The sequence below is a fragment of the Myiozetetes cayanensis genome, unplaced genomic scaffold (assembly GCF_022539395.1).
Source record: "Myiozetetes cayanensis isolate MyiCay16 unplaced genomic scaffold, myiCay2020 scf2-11, whole genome shotgun sequence".
Lineage (NCBI taxonomy): Eukaryota > Metazoa > Chordata > Aves > Passeriformes > Tyrannidae > Myiozetetes > Myiozetetes cayanensis.
The window spans coordinates 24,300,619-24,314,705 of record NW_026087411.1 but is presented as its reverse complement, the minus strand read 5'-3'; the positions used below and the strand labels follow the sequence as shown (position 1 = coordinate 24,314,705).

Below are 14,087 nucleotides of genomic sequence, written 5' to 3'. Positions count from 1 at the left end.
TTTTTTTTTTTCATTCTCTGTCAGGACAGGGCAAATTGTGTGCTGCTTTTTCAAACATCTCCACTCTAGATATCTCTTCCCACTGCAATTATATTGCATTCAACTCATCATGGAGGTGCTGAGCTACGTGATCTATTACAGGACAGGTTGGCTGTCAGGGACTAGTGTATTCCTCCACCTTCCCCCATAGAGCAGAGCATTCAATTGTCACCTTGGACATTAGTGCATTCCTAGCAGCTGAACCAGGCAGTGCTTTCCACTTGGAGCTTTAAAGGCTGGAGACAATTGTGAGCCCAGACAAGAACAAGCCTCATTTTCTCTTTTAAATAATCTTGAAGTAAAGGTGAAAGGAATCAAAGGAAAAACTTAGAAAGAAGAAAACACACCTCAGGTAGGGAAGGAATCAAGGGGGACGGGATGGGGACAAGAAAAGACAAAAAAGAAATATAAAATTGGAAAAGCCCTGTGAGAGAGAAGGAACAGAGCTCATGTTAAACTGAGTTCACAGAATGAAAAGATGCTGTCTCCCATTAGTTACAGTGTTGAAGATTTATGTGAGAGAGGCACTAACACTTCTTGGTGTGTTGTTTTCATAGCAGGAAGGTGGGTGCATATATACTGGCATCAAACCATGGGGTCATCTCCTGTCAGACCAGAAGCAGCGGTACTGGGAGGGCTCAATCCACACCAGTCCCTGAGCATTCCCTGCTGTGTTGCTCCAGCACCTGCCAGAGTGATGCAGCAGCGCAAGCTCAGGCACCTCCTTGTTTGAGGAGTATCAGTGAGGTCTAACTGTCCTATGTTTCCCATACCAGGAGATTTCAACTGTTACTCCTTACACTTTTCATGATTTGGAGAAGAGCCACAGATGCAGAGCTATGAGGACAAGTCCCTTGTTTACACACACCCAGAGGTGTGGAGGGACAGACAGTGCTAGTTCTGCCTTGCTCCCTGGCCTGGGTATGGTATCTGCAGCCATGGGAGTGGGGAGGGGGATATCCTGGGATGAGAGCAAGCAGAGCTATCACAGATGAGTGATTTGCAATGGCAGGCCTCATCTCACCATGCCTTGACCACCTTGAATTTAAACATCTAGTCTAGGTAAGTTGTTTGGGCTACCTCCAAGATCACTGGGAAGTCACTGTCAGTGTAAGACTCATCTCACCCTTTGACAGACACTTCTCTATAATCATTGGGAAAAAATTAAATTGAAAATTCTATAACTTCAAAAGGTAACCAGTCTCAGGATACAATCACTAGGGATTAGTCTGATATTACTAAGCTCTTTGAATCAAACAACTCTCAAAATAGTGAATGCCATCAATCTGGGCTAGAATTAGAAGCCTAAGAGTTCATCAGCCTGCTACCACTCTCTCTGAATTGTTGCATTCCTCATAGTAAAGCAAAATGAAGTGTCATATTGATCTTGAAATAACCATCAAATCGTCATGTGCTAGTATGTTAACTTTCCTAGATCAATCTATCATTAATGGGACTGATTGTGCACATTTTCCTTTGTTAGCTCTATGTCTGCACACGTTCTTTCTCTTCCCTCTTTTTTTTATTTACATTTTTCTTCAACTACCAGCTTTTCTGGGCTTGTGAAATAATCACAGAAGTGAGAAGCAGTCTGATGTTACTCACTCTAATAATCCCCTTGCTTAAGCAAGATATTAAAGGTTTTTAAATAACAGGCCCAGCAAGCACAGCTTACAAATACAGACTACAACTTCTTGTCTAGTCTGAATTAAATTGGGAATGGTCAGATCTTAACAGGGAAAGAAAAATAAAGAGGAACCTCCAGAAAACTAGTGATTCTTCCGTGATATCAAGCTCTACTGGGAAAAGCAAAAGCTCATTAAATTTTACCAATTAATCTGTAAATGAAAAGCTGAAGAAGATTATCATCTTAGTTGTTTTTAAAGGAAATCAATTTCTAGCCTGGAAAAGATGCTATTGGCTGTATATTTCTCCACTGTATGCTATTTTTCAAGTTCTGAAAATTTTAGAGAATAACCTACACTGTGGATGCATTTACATTTTACTGAACGATCAGAGGTGTTTCACTGTATACGAACTACAATGAATGATAATTAAAAAGTTTTGATCTTTGCCACAGAGAATTATCTCTAAGTCTTCTTAATGAAATACTGATAATATTAGTAAATAGAAGATGCAAAATTTGGCATAAGCTTTGATATAACACTGCTCTTTGTTGTAACACAACCTCAAATAATAATGTCAAAAACTGTTATTCAAACAGTGGATCAGTAACACATATGCTGTGAAGCCTCATTCCCCACTAAGATTTCATTTTTCTTACCTGGTCTCTTCTGTGGCTATAAAGAAACCATCTTCTGAAGCATCAAGCCAATTTTGCCTCTGTCTCTTGATCACTGGAATGGTGCTTGTCTTGATGGTACTTGCACTGGCTTGCAAGGCCTTACCATTGGTCATATGGATGTGGGGAGCAGCATGCTGAAATCACAACAAAAGGGAAAGGTATTTGCTTGAGAATACGCATAATTCTATTAACTAACTCTGTAGTATAGGGTAGCCTACACACATCTCAAAAATGAGCTCATCTTCCCCAACCAGCGCCTTGGGGTCAGATAACAAGCAACCTGTGCCCATCGACATGTTTTATCCACAGGTCTTAAAGGTCTTTAAAAATTAAATTAACTAACTCTAATGCTATTTTTATACAAAGAGATATTGAGATGTGAATCAGTGCTATGAACTGAGCAGTTCAGAAACAGAAACCTGTTGATTTTAGGAGAGAATTAATATTTTCAGAACAAAAAAACTAGCATCCCAAGCAATGAGATACAAGACCAACATTTTCATCCAAGTATGGCATTGAACTAATTTCAAAAAATCCATACTTCTCACTTCACAGATCCTTACTCTGCCTTTCTTTTTAAATAGAAGTCACTAAGACAGACAAGTGCTTTGGACCTGCTGCTGACCTAAACAGAAGCAGGGAAACAGAGGTTTAAACCACCATGCCATTGCCATGGTTCTTAGGTTTACTCACTAGTTGCTATCTATTAGAGCTACTGCAGTACATCTGCATGCATTTTATAACAGATAACAATAAAAATGCATTATTTTTCATTAAACCTTTACCTGGAGTAAATGTGCAGCAAGAGCAAGTACTCAGATCTAACAAGAGAATCTGCTTTCTGATACCTGAGGAGAGCTAATGTTTTGGATTAATATACCATGAATATAGGATGGCAAATATATTAATCTTGGAAATCTGAATTGTTTTTACCACATAATTGACTACCAACAGGAATAACTAACTTTGATTAAAACTTTGATATATGAAAGAAGACATTATACAAAGGTGAAAATTTGCTTACTTTATCTTGCTAAGATTCAACATCATGTTCTCTTAGGAAGAAGTGCTATTTTCTTGGTGAAATAATACCAGTATTCCACATTACTGATAGCATTTTTGCAATATTCCTACAATGCACACAGTGCTGCACATTCATGGGACAGCTCTCTGATTAGGGGACCACTAGCACAGTCACTGAGTAAGGAAGGGGCTGGTATAACCCACAAAGACCAGTAGAACAGAACGCAAAACTGATCCCTGAAATCATCTCATAAAAACATCCAAAAAAAACCAAGGGCCTTATTTCTTCTGAACAATTCTTACACTCATATGCAATGCATTATATTCACATTATGACACAAATTTCACCACAGCCCGATCCACATCATTCGCTCCCTTCAGCAGGACAAATTTCATGTATTCAATGAAAAATTCCAGTGTTCATTATACTACCACAAGTTCATTATGTACTGCAAGTTCATTATGCTGCAGCAAGAGCCATCTCCTCTGTGATTCCTTTAATGTGATGCAATAAAACCAAACAAAAAGAGGAGAAACAAGACATTGAATTTGAGTGAGTCACATATAAATCTTTCTTAGAGCTAAACTGTTTTCCTTTGTCTTAGAAACAAACAAGGTTTATGGTGAATTTAGTTGTTGTTGCACATAGGGTTATAAATCTATCTTTGTAGTCCCTCTAAGTATTTACCTAATTTTTTTCTGGTGGTTTTTTTTCATTCAGGGGCTAAACTGCAGTTTGGCTTTCACTTTTTTTTTTTGCATTGACTTTGGTGGGGATGAAGAACTAAAGGGGATGCTACTAGAAGTAATTCTGCTGTTATTTAGAATAAATTCAGGATAAAATACATAAGTGGGATAAAATTGGAAATTCATGAAGGTATCTAACTGCTAATCTCTTAATGTACAAATTGAGTAGTGCCCCCCAAAAAAACCAGTAAGAATTCATGCATAGAAAATGCTGCCATACATAAGATTTCCCACCAAATATTTGTATCTGACAACTGCTAATGACAACATTACAGAGGAACATTCAAGGGCTCAAATGGTATTTTTGTTTGTTGTGCTTCCCTAGTCAGAAATGGGTTTAAGTTCCTATCTTTTCTCAGGCTCCTTCCTAATATGCCACTGATTGTTTCCTTTACTAAAGACAAGACATGCAGTCAAAAAACATTAAGGAAATGTACAAGGTAAAAGAAGAACAGTGAAGCCTAATGGAAAAAGGATATGGTTTTTCATAATACTTTTTGCCCTGGCAGAGACAGATGTTGTTACTAGTTCTGAACTTCTGGTTTTTCTGCTTTTATTAGCCCCTACCTCTCATTCCAGGCAAGGGATAGCATTAGAGAAAATGACGCAAGAGTTACAATACAATCTCATTTCTGCTGCAGCAAATTGGTTAGAATTTTCTCTTTTATTTCCTTTCTCCCCTGGCCCTTTCAAGCTATTTGAAAAAATTAATTACATTTCACGTAAGGATAAGGCAAAATAAGATCGTTGTTCTCCAGTTGGTGTTAGAGACCACATTATCTTTAATTTCAAGTTAGTCAAAACAACTGAAGTTCTTGACCAGGCAATCAGTTAATTAGTTCCTCTAAAAAAATACATTCATCAGTGTGTATAAAAATGAACATTCAATCCCACTGTCATACTAATATCAACACCAGGAGCGAAATGAACTTTCATACAAAGCACTCATTAAATGCTTTTTTTTATTATAATGATGATGATGATTTCAAATTTTCTCCCTCTAGAACAGAGTTACGCTAGAAAGATTATGAAAGCCTCAGGAATATCACCTGTGCTACCACAGAAGCCCTACTCATTCAAAACCCTGCATGCAGAAAGCTTCAGTAATTGCATCATAACTCCACTGTATGCAATCAGCTGCTGGTGTTTTGATTTTGACTGCGAACATCACGTACATCACTAATAAGCTGTGCTGTGAGTTTGCAACAGAGCCACTAGTATTAAGGGTCCCCATATCAGGGGCGCATCACACAGCAGCACCAGAGCAGCAGGAGTTTTACCCAGAGTTTGCTAGCTGCATGTTGGACAAATCTTCCTCCCTGCAGGGTGACTCCCTTCTCCCAAGTTCTTCTTCTTCTCAATCTGGGTATGCTCGTTGAGATCTCTTGTACCTTCAGGACAAAATTGCCCCATGCTCAGAAGACATAATGGGAAAAACCTATCTTTGAGCACATTTGAAAGAAAAACTTCGCAAGACAAAGGGAGGTCTGATTCGGGAAAATTACATCCAGAAAAGAACACAAATATTTGAGTCAGCACAGGATTAATTCTGGGAAGAGTTTCATCTGCCAAATAGAGGGTCTCCATGCTGTAGACTGAACACATCATCAGAGACCAAAGGCAATCTTTTCAAGGTTTTCAACAAGGAGGAGTTTATGTGAAGACTGCTATACAGCTCCACCTGTCCCTTGCTAAAATATTTTTCCATTGCTTGCAAATGCTGAACATCAAAACTCACCTGGCAGGGGCATGGATTTCCCATCTGCATACAGATTTATTTCACAGTGGGCAACTGAGACATCTCCAGTGTTCAAGGAAGGCAATAGATCCTTTCATGAAGAAGCTACATAATGATGTCTCTCTTCCTGCCAAATCTCCCAGAAGCAGCAGCACAGAGTTACTAATTCAACTGGCTGCTTAACTGTAAATCCAGGTTTTTCAATACAAGGTGCACTAGGCATAAGGCTTTTCTGTGTCAGGGCAACCACGTAATTGGCTGTATACAATCACTATACATGTGATATGTGATGTAGTGGCAGCTACAAATCCAGCAAAGTTTGAACATCATTCCAAAGACACCTACAAAGATCCTCCAAAAACACCTTATATTAAAGTGGCATTATCTGACAGCATTTTTATTAAGGAGGGTGAATCTCCTGTCCTCACTAGCTCCCAGAGGAATTTCAAGCACAAGGACATTAAGATGCATATTTGTAAGCCAAGAGAGGAATCTTGTACAAATTCAGAAATGGGACTCAGATCCCAAGTCACAGTAGAGGTTTCTGTCTATAAGTTTCTCAACTTGTCCTGGTATATAAGTGGCTGAGCATTTATTCATTGAGAGCCACTAAAGATTCTGAAAAGACACCCAGCTCTGAAAAGGCATCCAGCTTTGATATAAATACATAACACCAACAGTCATTCAAAGCGTAAAAATTAAGAGCGAACGTTTATGCTGTGGCTAAAAGAATGTTTAATGGGATTATGATTTCTTATGTTTTTCCCTTGTTTCAAAAAGGAAAAAAATCCCATTGCCTTAAATTAGCATTCTTAATTTTTTTGTTGCATCTTTAAACAAAAAAATCAAATCCAGCAGAGAAAAAGAAGATCCCCTACATGAAGAAATAAAATCACTGGAAGAAACCAGATGACTGGTAATAATCCATAGTAATTGGTTCAATATGTTTTGTATTGACCTAATTATACAGGATACAGTTTAAATCAAGTTTAGAATTACCTTAAGTTCAAATCAGCTATTGATTCTGTTTTGCCACACCTGAAGCGTTCTTATTTGCAAGGCAATACCATTATGCTTTAATAAGCATCAAGGTTTGGGGCTGGTTTAGTTACTCACAGAGATGTAAGAACAATGCAAAAATTAAAAAACACAGTCTCTACACAGCATGAAGTTGCAACTGTTGATAGTGGCATGCAGACACACATTCACTTTGGGTATAGAATTCCATTTAAAAAACCCAAAGGCTATTAAAGATAAAAGATTTTCAAACAACAAATAATATACAAGAAAATAACCAAAAAGTCAACACAAGTATAAGTTTGGAACTTCTGGATTTGCTATGAAACCTTTCACAAAATATGTAGAATAGTTGTAATGCTGAAAATTCAAGTCGATTTACTTTTCTATGCAAGGGAAAAAAAACATCAAAAAACACGAAAGGAAACAGCTCTCCCCAAAAGATGAGAGCTGACTTGCCAAAGCATCTGGGCTAAAATTCTACCATGTTTATAGCCTCTATATGTCATAGAAGTTACATAAAAGTTATATAACCTCTGAATAAATTATGTCTTTAAAAAATCATTTTTAAGTAAATCATTATTTATGAAAATCAGTAAATTAGTAATGAAAGACTAATCTAGGCAACTATCCACAGAATAAGAAGAAATTTATTTTATAGGTAAAACATAGAGCATGGCCTCTCTCTCCCTCATCTGAGAGTTGCTTAAAAAATTTTCAATTTTTTAATTTTTACAGAAAAGAAACTGAAACAAAAAATCAGGAGACATCCATATTGAGTATATAATCTCACACTGTTTCTAATACAAGGAATAGCACATTTTCAGCTCTATTGATAATTTCTACCTACTCACTGGGCAGTAAGAAATTTTCCTTTACACATTCAATTGAATTTGCTTTAATTGCAAAGAATGCTCTGAAATGCTACATGCCAGTGTGAAATGCTACAACCATTTCACACTAAACAGAATACTTATTTTTATTTTTACTTTTATTTAAGTGCAATGGACAATTACTGAATGCTGACTGCAGAACATTAGTCTGAGTGGTCTGAGTTGTCAGCAGAGATGTCTGGAGAGGTTCACAGCACAGTTCCTTGAGAACTCAAGCTATTTAAAAAGCTTTTGCTTATCTCTTTAAAAGTTTGGACATGTTTTGCTGTGAGAAAAAATTTATCCTCATTCCTTTGGGTCAGTTTTTGAAAGTGTTTTAATACATTAATGGAAAAGAGAGATAGATAATCTTCAGAGTAAAATTAATAGAAAAAGAAAGTAAAGGCAAATGAAGGATAAAGGTTTCACCAGCTTCAGTATTAATGTCCTACTATTTTCCCAGCACCAATGCAGAATTGAAAAAAATTTGAAAAATTTTTCAATCCCTTCCAAAATTTTACAGCAGAGGAATATACTTGAATAACTAGGTATTTTATTTTGAAATGGGTCTATTTAAAGCAAATTCACAACAAACAACTACAGAAACATCATTATTTTCAGACATCTCTACTATTTTGAAATTTTGTGGTCTGTAGTCTTTACCTAATTATAATCCATTTGTACTGGATTATTAATGACTATTGATGATAAAGGCAATGAACTATATTAACCCTTTCTCCCCTGTAGAATCAAGTAATCTGTGTGGGAATTTGCATGTCCCACAAATGTTGTACATACAGAAGAGGTAAATAAACTTGATGGGACACCCTAAAAACTGTAGGAATGAAAATGAACAAGCTCACATTATGTTTTGTTGGGGTTTATTTTTAAATTTTAAATCTTTCCTCAAAAACTGGTCTTTTTCCAAAAACAGATAGCCCTCTCCCCAAACACCCATAGGACAGGCATCAGTCATTCCCAGAGAAAGATTTTCTTTATGTGAATTGTTGTCCAGTCCTTACCTAACTTTTATTTAGGAGTTTGAAACAGGAAGCGACTGATAACATTTCTCACCTTATAAAAAGCCAAGATAGACACTAAGTGCACAACATTTTTATACATAAAACTTTCTAATCTCATTTCTGAAGGTTTGTCTGCTTAAATATTACTCTATATCTGGAACCTGAACTATCAAACTCAAGGTAAAGTCAGAAACTGGCCTCCCAGGAATGTGAGGCAAGAAACTACTCACTTATTGTTTTGAACTTTAAATGCGCTCTGACACATGTGATACACACAGAATGCAAAGGTTTTATCAACAGTTATTTGACATGATCAAAAATGACTTAAACATATAACACAGAATTGTAACTGGATTTTTCACCTACTCAAGCTGACAGCATTTGTACCTCTAAAGGTATTCAGCCTCTTTTTTTTTTTTTTTCCCCCAAGATTTCTCTTGAAATCTCATTTTATGTCTACAGTGACACTGGACTTTAAAAAAATCATGCCAATGTCTTGGGACACTACTATATCCACTTCATTTTCAAAGGAAAAACCATAACTATAGACAGATCAATACCTATAATCTCCTCTATACTTACCATTATTGTTCTTGTTGTGTGGCTGGATGATTCTGGAAAACAGAAGAACCACAGCATATTAGAGCATTATCCATAAAAGCCCTATTTTCTGATGCTCACCCTGAAGGCTAAGATGCTACTGTTCAGCTACAACAATGAACACATCAAAAATGAAGAGACTGGAAAGATTTCTCATGAAATGAGCATGAGAATCATCACTGGTCCTGAATATATATGGCACACTATAATATGCTGTTAACTGTACTCATTCCCTTTGCTTAATTGTCCTCTTCTGCAAGAAAATATAAAAATGGAACTAATTCATAATTCATGTTTCAAGAAGTGGTTTTTTTTCATTTTGCTTTTAACATATGGCATCATCTAACATGGAGGATTAGCTCTGCAGAAAGAAATACAGACAGTATCAGCATAATTCCATTACTGTTCCCATTTGAAAAGGTTTTATAAAACTAGACAACCAGTTTTATGAGAATTCTGAGATGGATGCTCAGTTTGAAATTGACAAGTATGTTGAGAAATGTAACATCCAAACATGTTAACTGTTGTCTCCTACATGATAAATCTGGAATCAGTCAACTGAACTCACGGTTATATTTATAGAAATTGCAGAGGAATCACTACTAGACAAATAGCTAACAGATTTTACCCTGTTTAACTCAAATTACTTCTGCTTTTTTCTTTCTCCAAGAACAGAAATATCTCTTTGGCTTTAAAATGTTACAGGTTTTATGTTACAGACATCGTTGTTTTTCAAAGCAGTGCAACTTCAGCAACTAAACATCCTAATAAACAGTTTAAAAGCCTGCAAGAAAATTCACTGCTGATCTATAAGATGCAAGATGATGCTACTAGCAGTCTCACAGACTTGCTCAAAAATCTGGGTCTAGCAGACAGAGTTCTTAAGGACGAGATAGTTATCAACACTACGTTCAGTTCTGCATAAAATGTACACAATTCTGCATGAATTGAATCAGCAGAGTCTCAGTCCTGCAAGTGAGATAAATGTACAATAATTACAATGGGTTTGTTATTCTCGCCTTGGTTTCAAATTGCCAGTCTTAGATGGGTTCCAACTGACATCACTTAGACCAAGAATTCTCCACGGATTTTTTGTTATTGTTAAAAGTAGTATTAAAGAGATTAAAAGGATATGAGAAAGAACAGCTGCACATCTTTTTCTGGAAAAAAATATGGTAATTACACTCCCAAACATTTTCTTTCATTTTGAGGAGTCATCTTAACCAGTCTGAAGATATCATTTAATCACTGATAGAAACAAAGATAAGCCATTTTAATAATCTCAAAGTATTTAGAAACTCCAATATTCAACATAAATTCCTATATTTATTTTATATTTAAGTTTGTACAAGTCTTCCTCCTCAATCAACGCTAATTAAAAAAAAAATGTATAATTAATATTACATTGATAAAAGTGCTATAATGTGAATATCTCCCTAAAGCCAGCAACATTTTAGTTGTGAATTCCTCCACCAGTGTTCTTTTCCTCTTTTTCCACACAAAAATTTTTTGTATATAAAAATACATTTCCAGACAATTTTTAAACTGGTATGAAAAAAAATATACTGTGACAGTCTATTGTTTCCTGATACCTGAATATATTTGGCATTCTTATAAAGTAAGAGAAGATCTCAGTAGAGTGAAGAACTCTACAATCTTCTTATCTTCAGTTCTTATCTTCACAGTAAAGTTATTTTTGTTATTACAACTTTACTTATTTTTTGACATATTGGTAACACAATATTTCAGGACCTGACTGCTCCTGAGAAAACCCAGAGACTGCATTCATGTAGGTATAACCACCTGAAAAACTCTTGAGACAAAGATTCATTCCATTCATAAGCCTAAATATCCAGAAAAAAAACCCAATCAATCTCCAAAAGCACAAGTGTATTTCCTGAGGAATCCTCAACTTAGGCAGGATTATCAGGTTAAAAAAAGAGAGGTTGCTTCTCTCTTTTGAAATACAGAACAAATACATTACACAGCCCTTTCAGTCACCCCCAATATGATCACAGCGAACAAACAAAAATCCACACTTTTTATATTCAGACACTAATAATAAAACCTTCCCTCTTACTCAGAGGTGCCATACTTTTGGCATAGCCTTTTATGTCAAATCTATAAAAAACTACATTTAACCATGATTGTCCCAAAGTACTCAGACACCCTCTCAGTTCCACCGACAACTGAGAGTATCTCCCGAAAATGAACTGAGGAACAGCTGAATATACCTGGAAGTTGTTAAACAGTGTATTTTTGAAGAAAGCCTGACAGACACTATTAATGCAATGCCAGCAGCTGTTAACTTCAGGATGTTACCATATTGATAACCTATTAACATAACCCAGAAATGAAGAAAGATCTGTAATATTTGTAAATATCTCTGTGTTATATCATACAATAAAAATCATTCTCAATTTTCTGCATATATTTTTCTTGCTCTGGATACTGAAATATCATCTAAGTTGCAAAACATCAAAGACCTGAGTATATCCGTAAATAAAAATGCAGGGAAAGAACTATTTAATAAGTAGACATAGTCAAAAGATTCTAGGGTCTAGTAGAGACTACTAATTAAGCTGCCATTGTTACACAGATTAAACCCTTGCATACTCTGATACACAAACATTCAGATTTTAGAATTGAGGAGATACTGACTTCTTCCAGAAAATAATTACACCCTGATTTGGTAGGGTTCTGAAAAACATTATGCATGAACACACACCAGCCAGTTCTGTGGAGAACTTTCAATTAAGGCAGCTAAGAAAGAAAGCCCTTGCTTAAAAAGGCAGTCACGCAGCATTTGAAACCTGTACAAAAGGTCTGCACCCCAATGCAAAATCCAATGCAGCTTAAGGGCATCAGAGCTTATTTAAAAACCACAAATATCTTGGTGTGCAACAGAACAGAAAACAAAACTTTGGATTTTCAGTTTTACCTGCCAAGTTTCAGAATGCCTTAGGGAACTGAAATCATCAGGTTCGAATTTCAGTGAAACTGGCACCAGTGGACATCTGTTTTATAAACGAGTTCTTGCAGCAAATGATTTTGTGCAAAACAACAACCTGTACTTGCACCACTTCAGCAGAAAGGCAACTCCAGCAAACAGAACTTATGGTCAGTGAAGTGGATTTCTCCACTTTAAACACAAGTGGCCAGATATCATCATAACTAAGAAGGGCTTTTGGTGATGCAAATTATAGTAAATGCAACTTCAGTGCTGACAAAATGTTTGTAAGTGTATTATTATGGAGAAACTGATGCATCAAGGGCTGAAACTCCGTAAGATGCTTCTATGTTTTTTCTACAACACATTTATTTGAACTCAAGTAGAAATGAGTAAGTTATAGAAGAAACTTCTTCACATTAAAACGTGCCTTACCAACCATTCTGACCAATCAAGCGTTTCTCCCTGTTTACAGGCACTATGACACCATAAAATTTCCCACTGTGAAACCATTTAAGGCTAAATCAGAAAAAGTGCACTGCTAAAGGATGGTGTCAGCTACAGAATTATTTCAAGTGTACACATTATTCCCCAGTAATATGTTATTTTTTATTTCCTTAGCAGTTCTTCAAGCCAGGACAGAACCCACATCCTTAATATCACTCCAGTCCTTTTCCAGTTGTTCATTATGTTACTTGTACATGTGTTATTCTTTATTTCTTAATTATCTGATAGCTCTCTTTCTCTTTTATGTTAATGTGGTCATCGACAATACTCATGGGTAACAGGTGTCCTATTTCTAAACCTTCCAGAATAAGTATGCTTGAAGATAATGTAATTTTGACACATGGAAAATATAGGCAGACTGGCAATAGTAGAGCTGTTTAATCCTAGTAACATCTCAGTTTATCATGGTGCATAAGACTTTAAAGGTTCTTTTCACCCAGGATGGACCACCGCGGGAAATAAGCTGAGGAAAGAAGGCTGCTTCGTTATTCCTTCTCCATTAGGGTTATGAATGTTTTAAGTAACCAAACACAAATATTTTTTCCCCACCAGCTTGTAGCAATGGAATAAGTTACATTTTTACTTCAAAAGCATTAATAAAAATAAATTGATACATGTATATATGTTATAATCATATTAAGAATGAGTTTGAGGAAGACCCTTACTCTGCCAAAAGAAAAATTTTAAACACTGGAGAAACAATATACAATTGAAAAAAAAGAAAAAGTGTACAAAATTATCACAAAGCATTTTCCCCAGACACAGGAACTTCCCAGTTCCACTGCCTAAACACTTTCCGAAGGTGCCTCCCCTATTGCATTATTATATAAAATTGTTAAGAACTATTGCTCTGCAATCACAGCTTACAAAAAATAATCAAGCTACTTGACAGTAATCACACACAGAAGCTCTTTGAGTATGAACTCCAGATCTTGAATCCAGAACATGTAATTCATTGGGTAATATGCTGCTAATCCTGTTAGCCAACAGACAGGATTCTCTTTCTGCCACTGTAATTCTCTAAAATAATACTGGGGGAAAGTAGTGATTCCAGGAATTAAGTTCTGCCTATCTGCATTGTGTTTTAATTGCTAACTTAATTACAGTGCTGTTGTTTGCTGTTTTAAAGGCTGATTTATTCTGCCAATTAGAAAAGCCAGTGTTACTGGCAGTTTCATGTCTACACATGACCTGTATATTAAAAAAAGAAGCACTGATTCAACAGCAGAAGTGGGGCAGTTCACCATGAAGTGCCCTTTCCTCCATC

General features: G+C 36.1%; 1 protein-coding gene across 4 annotated transcripts in view; it reads right to left on the bottom strand.

Moving 5' to 3' along the window:
- Positions 1-14,087, bottom strand: part of MTA3 (metastasis associated 1 family member 3) — a 134,694-nt gene that overhangs the window by 19,287 nt on the left and 101,320 nt on the right. For all 4 annotated transcript variants that reach the window (XM_050315242.1, XM_050315243.1, XM_050315241.1 and 1 more), the window contains exons 17-18: positions 9,346-9,377; positions 2,324-2,478 (exon numbers count right to left, since the gene is read on the bottom strand). In XM_050315242.1, coding sequence (XP_050171199.1) covers positions 2,324-2,478; positions 9,346-9,377 — 187 coding nt within the window. The remainder of the gene's footprint in view (positions 1-2,323; positions 2,479-9,345; positions 9,378-14,087) is intronic.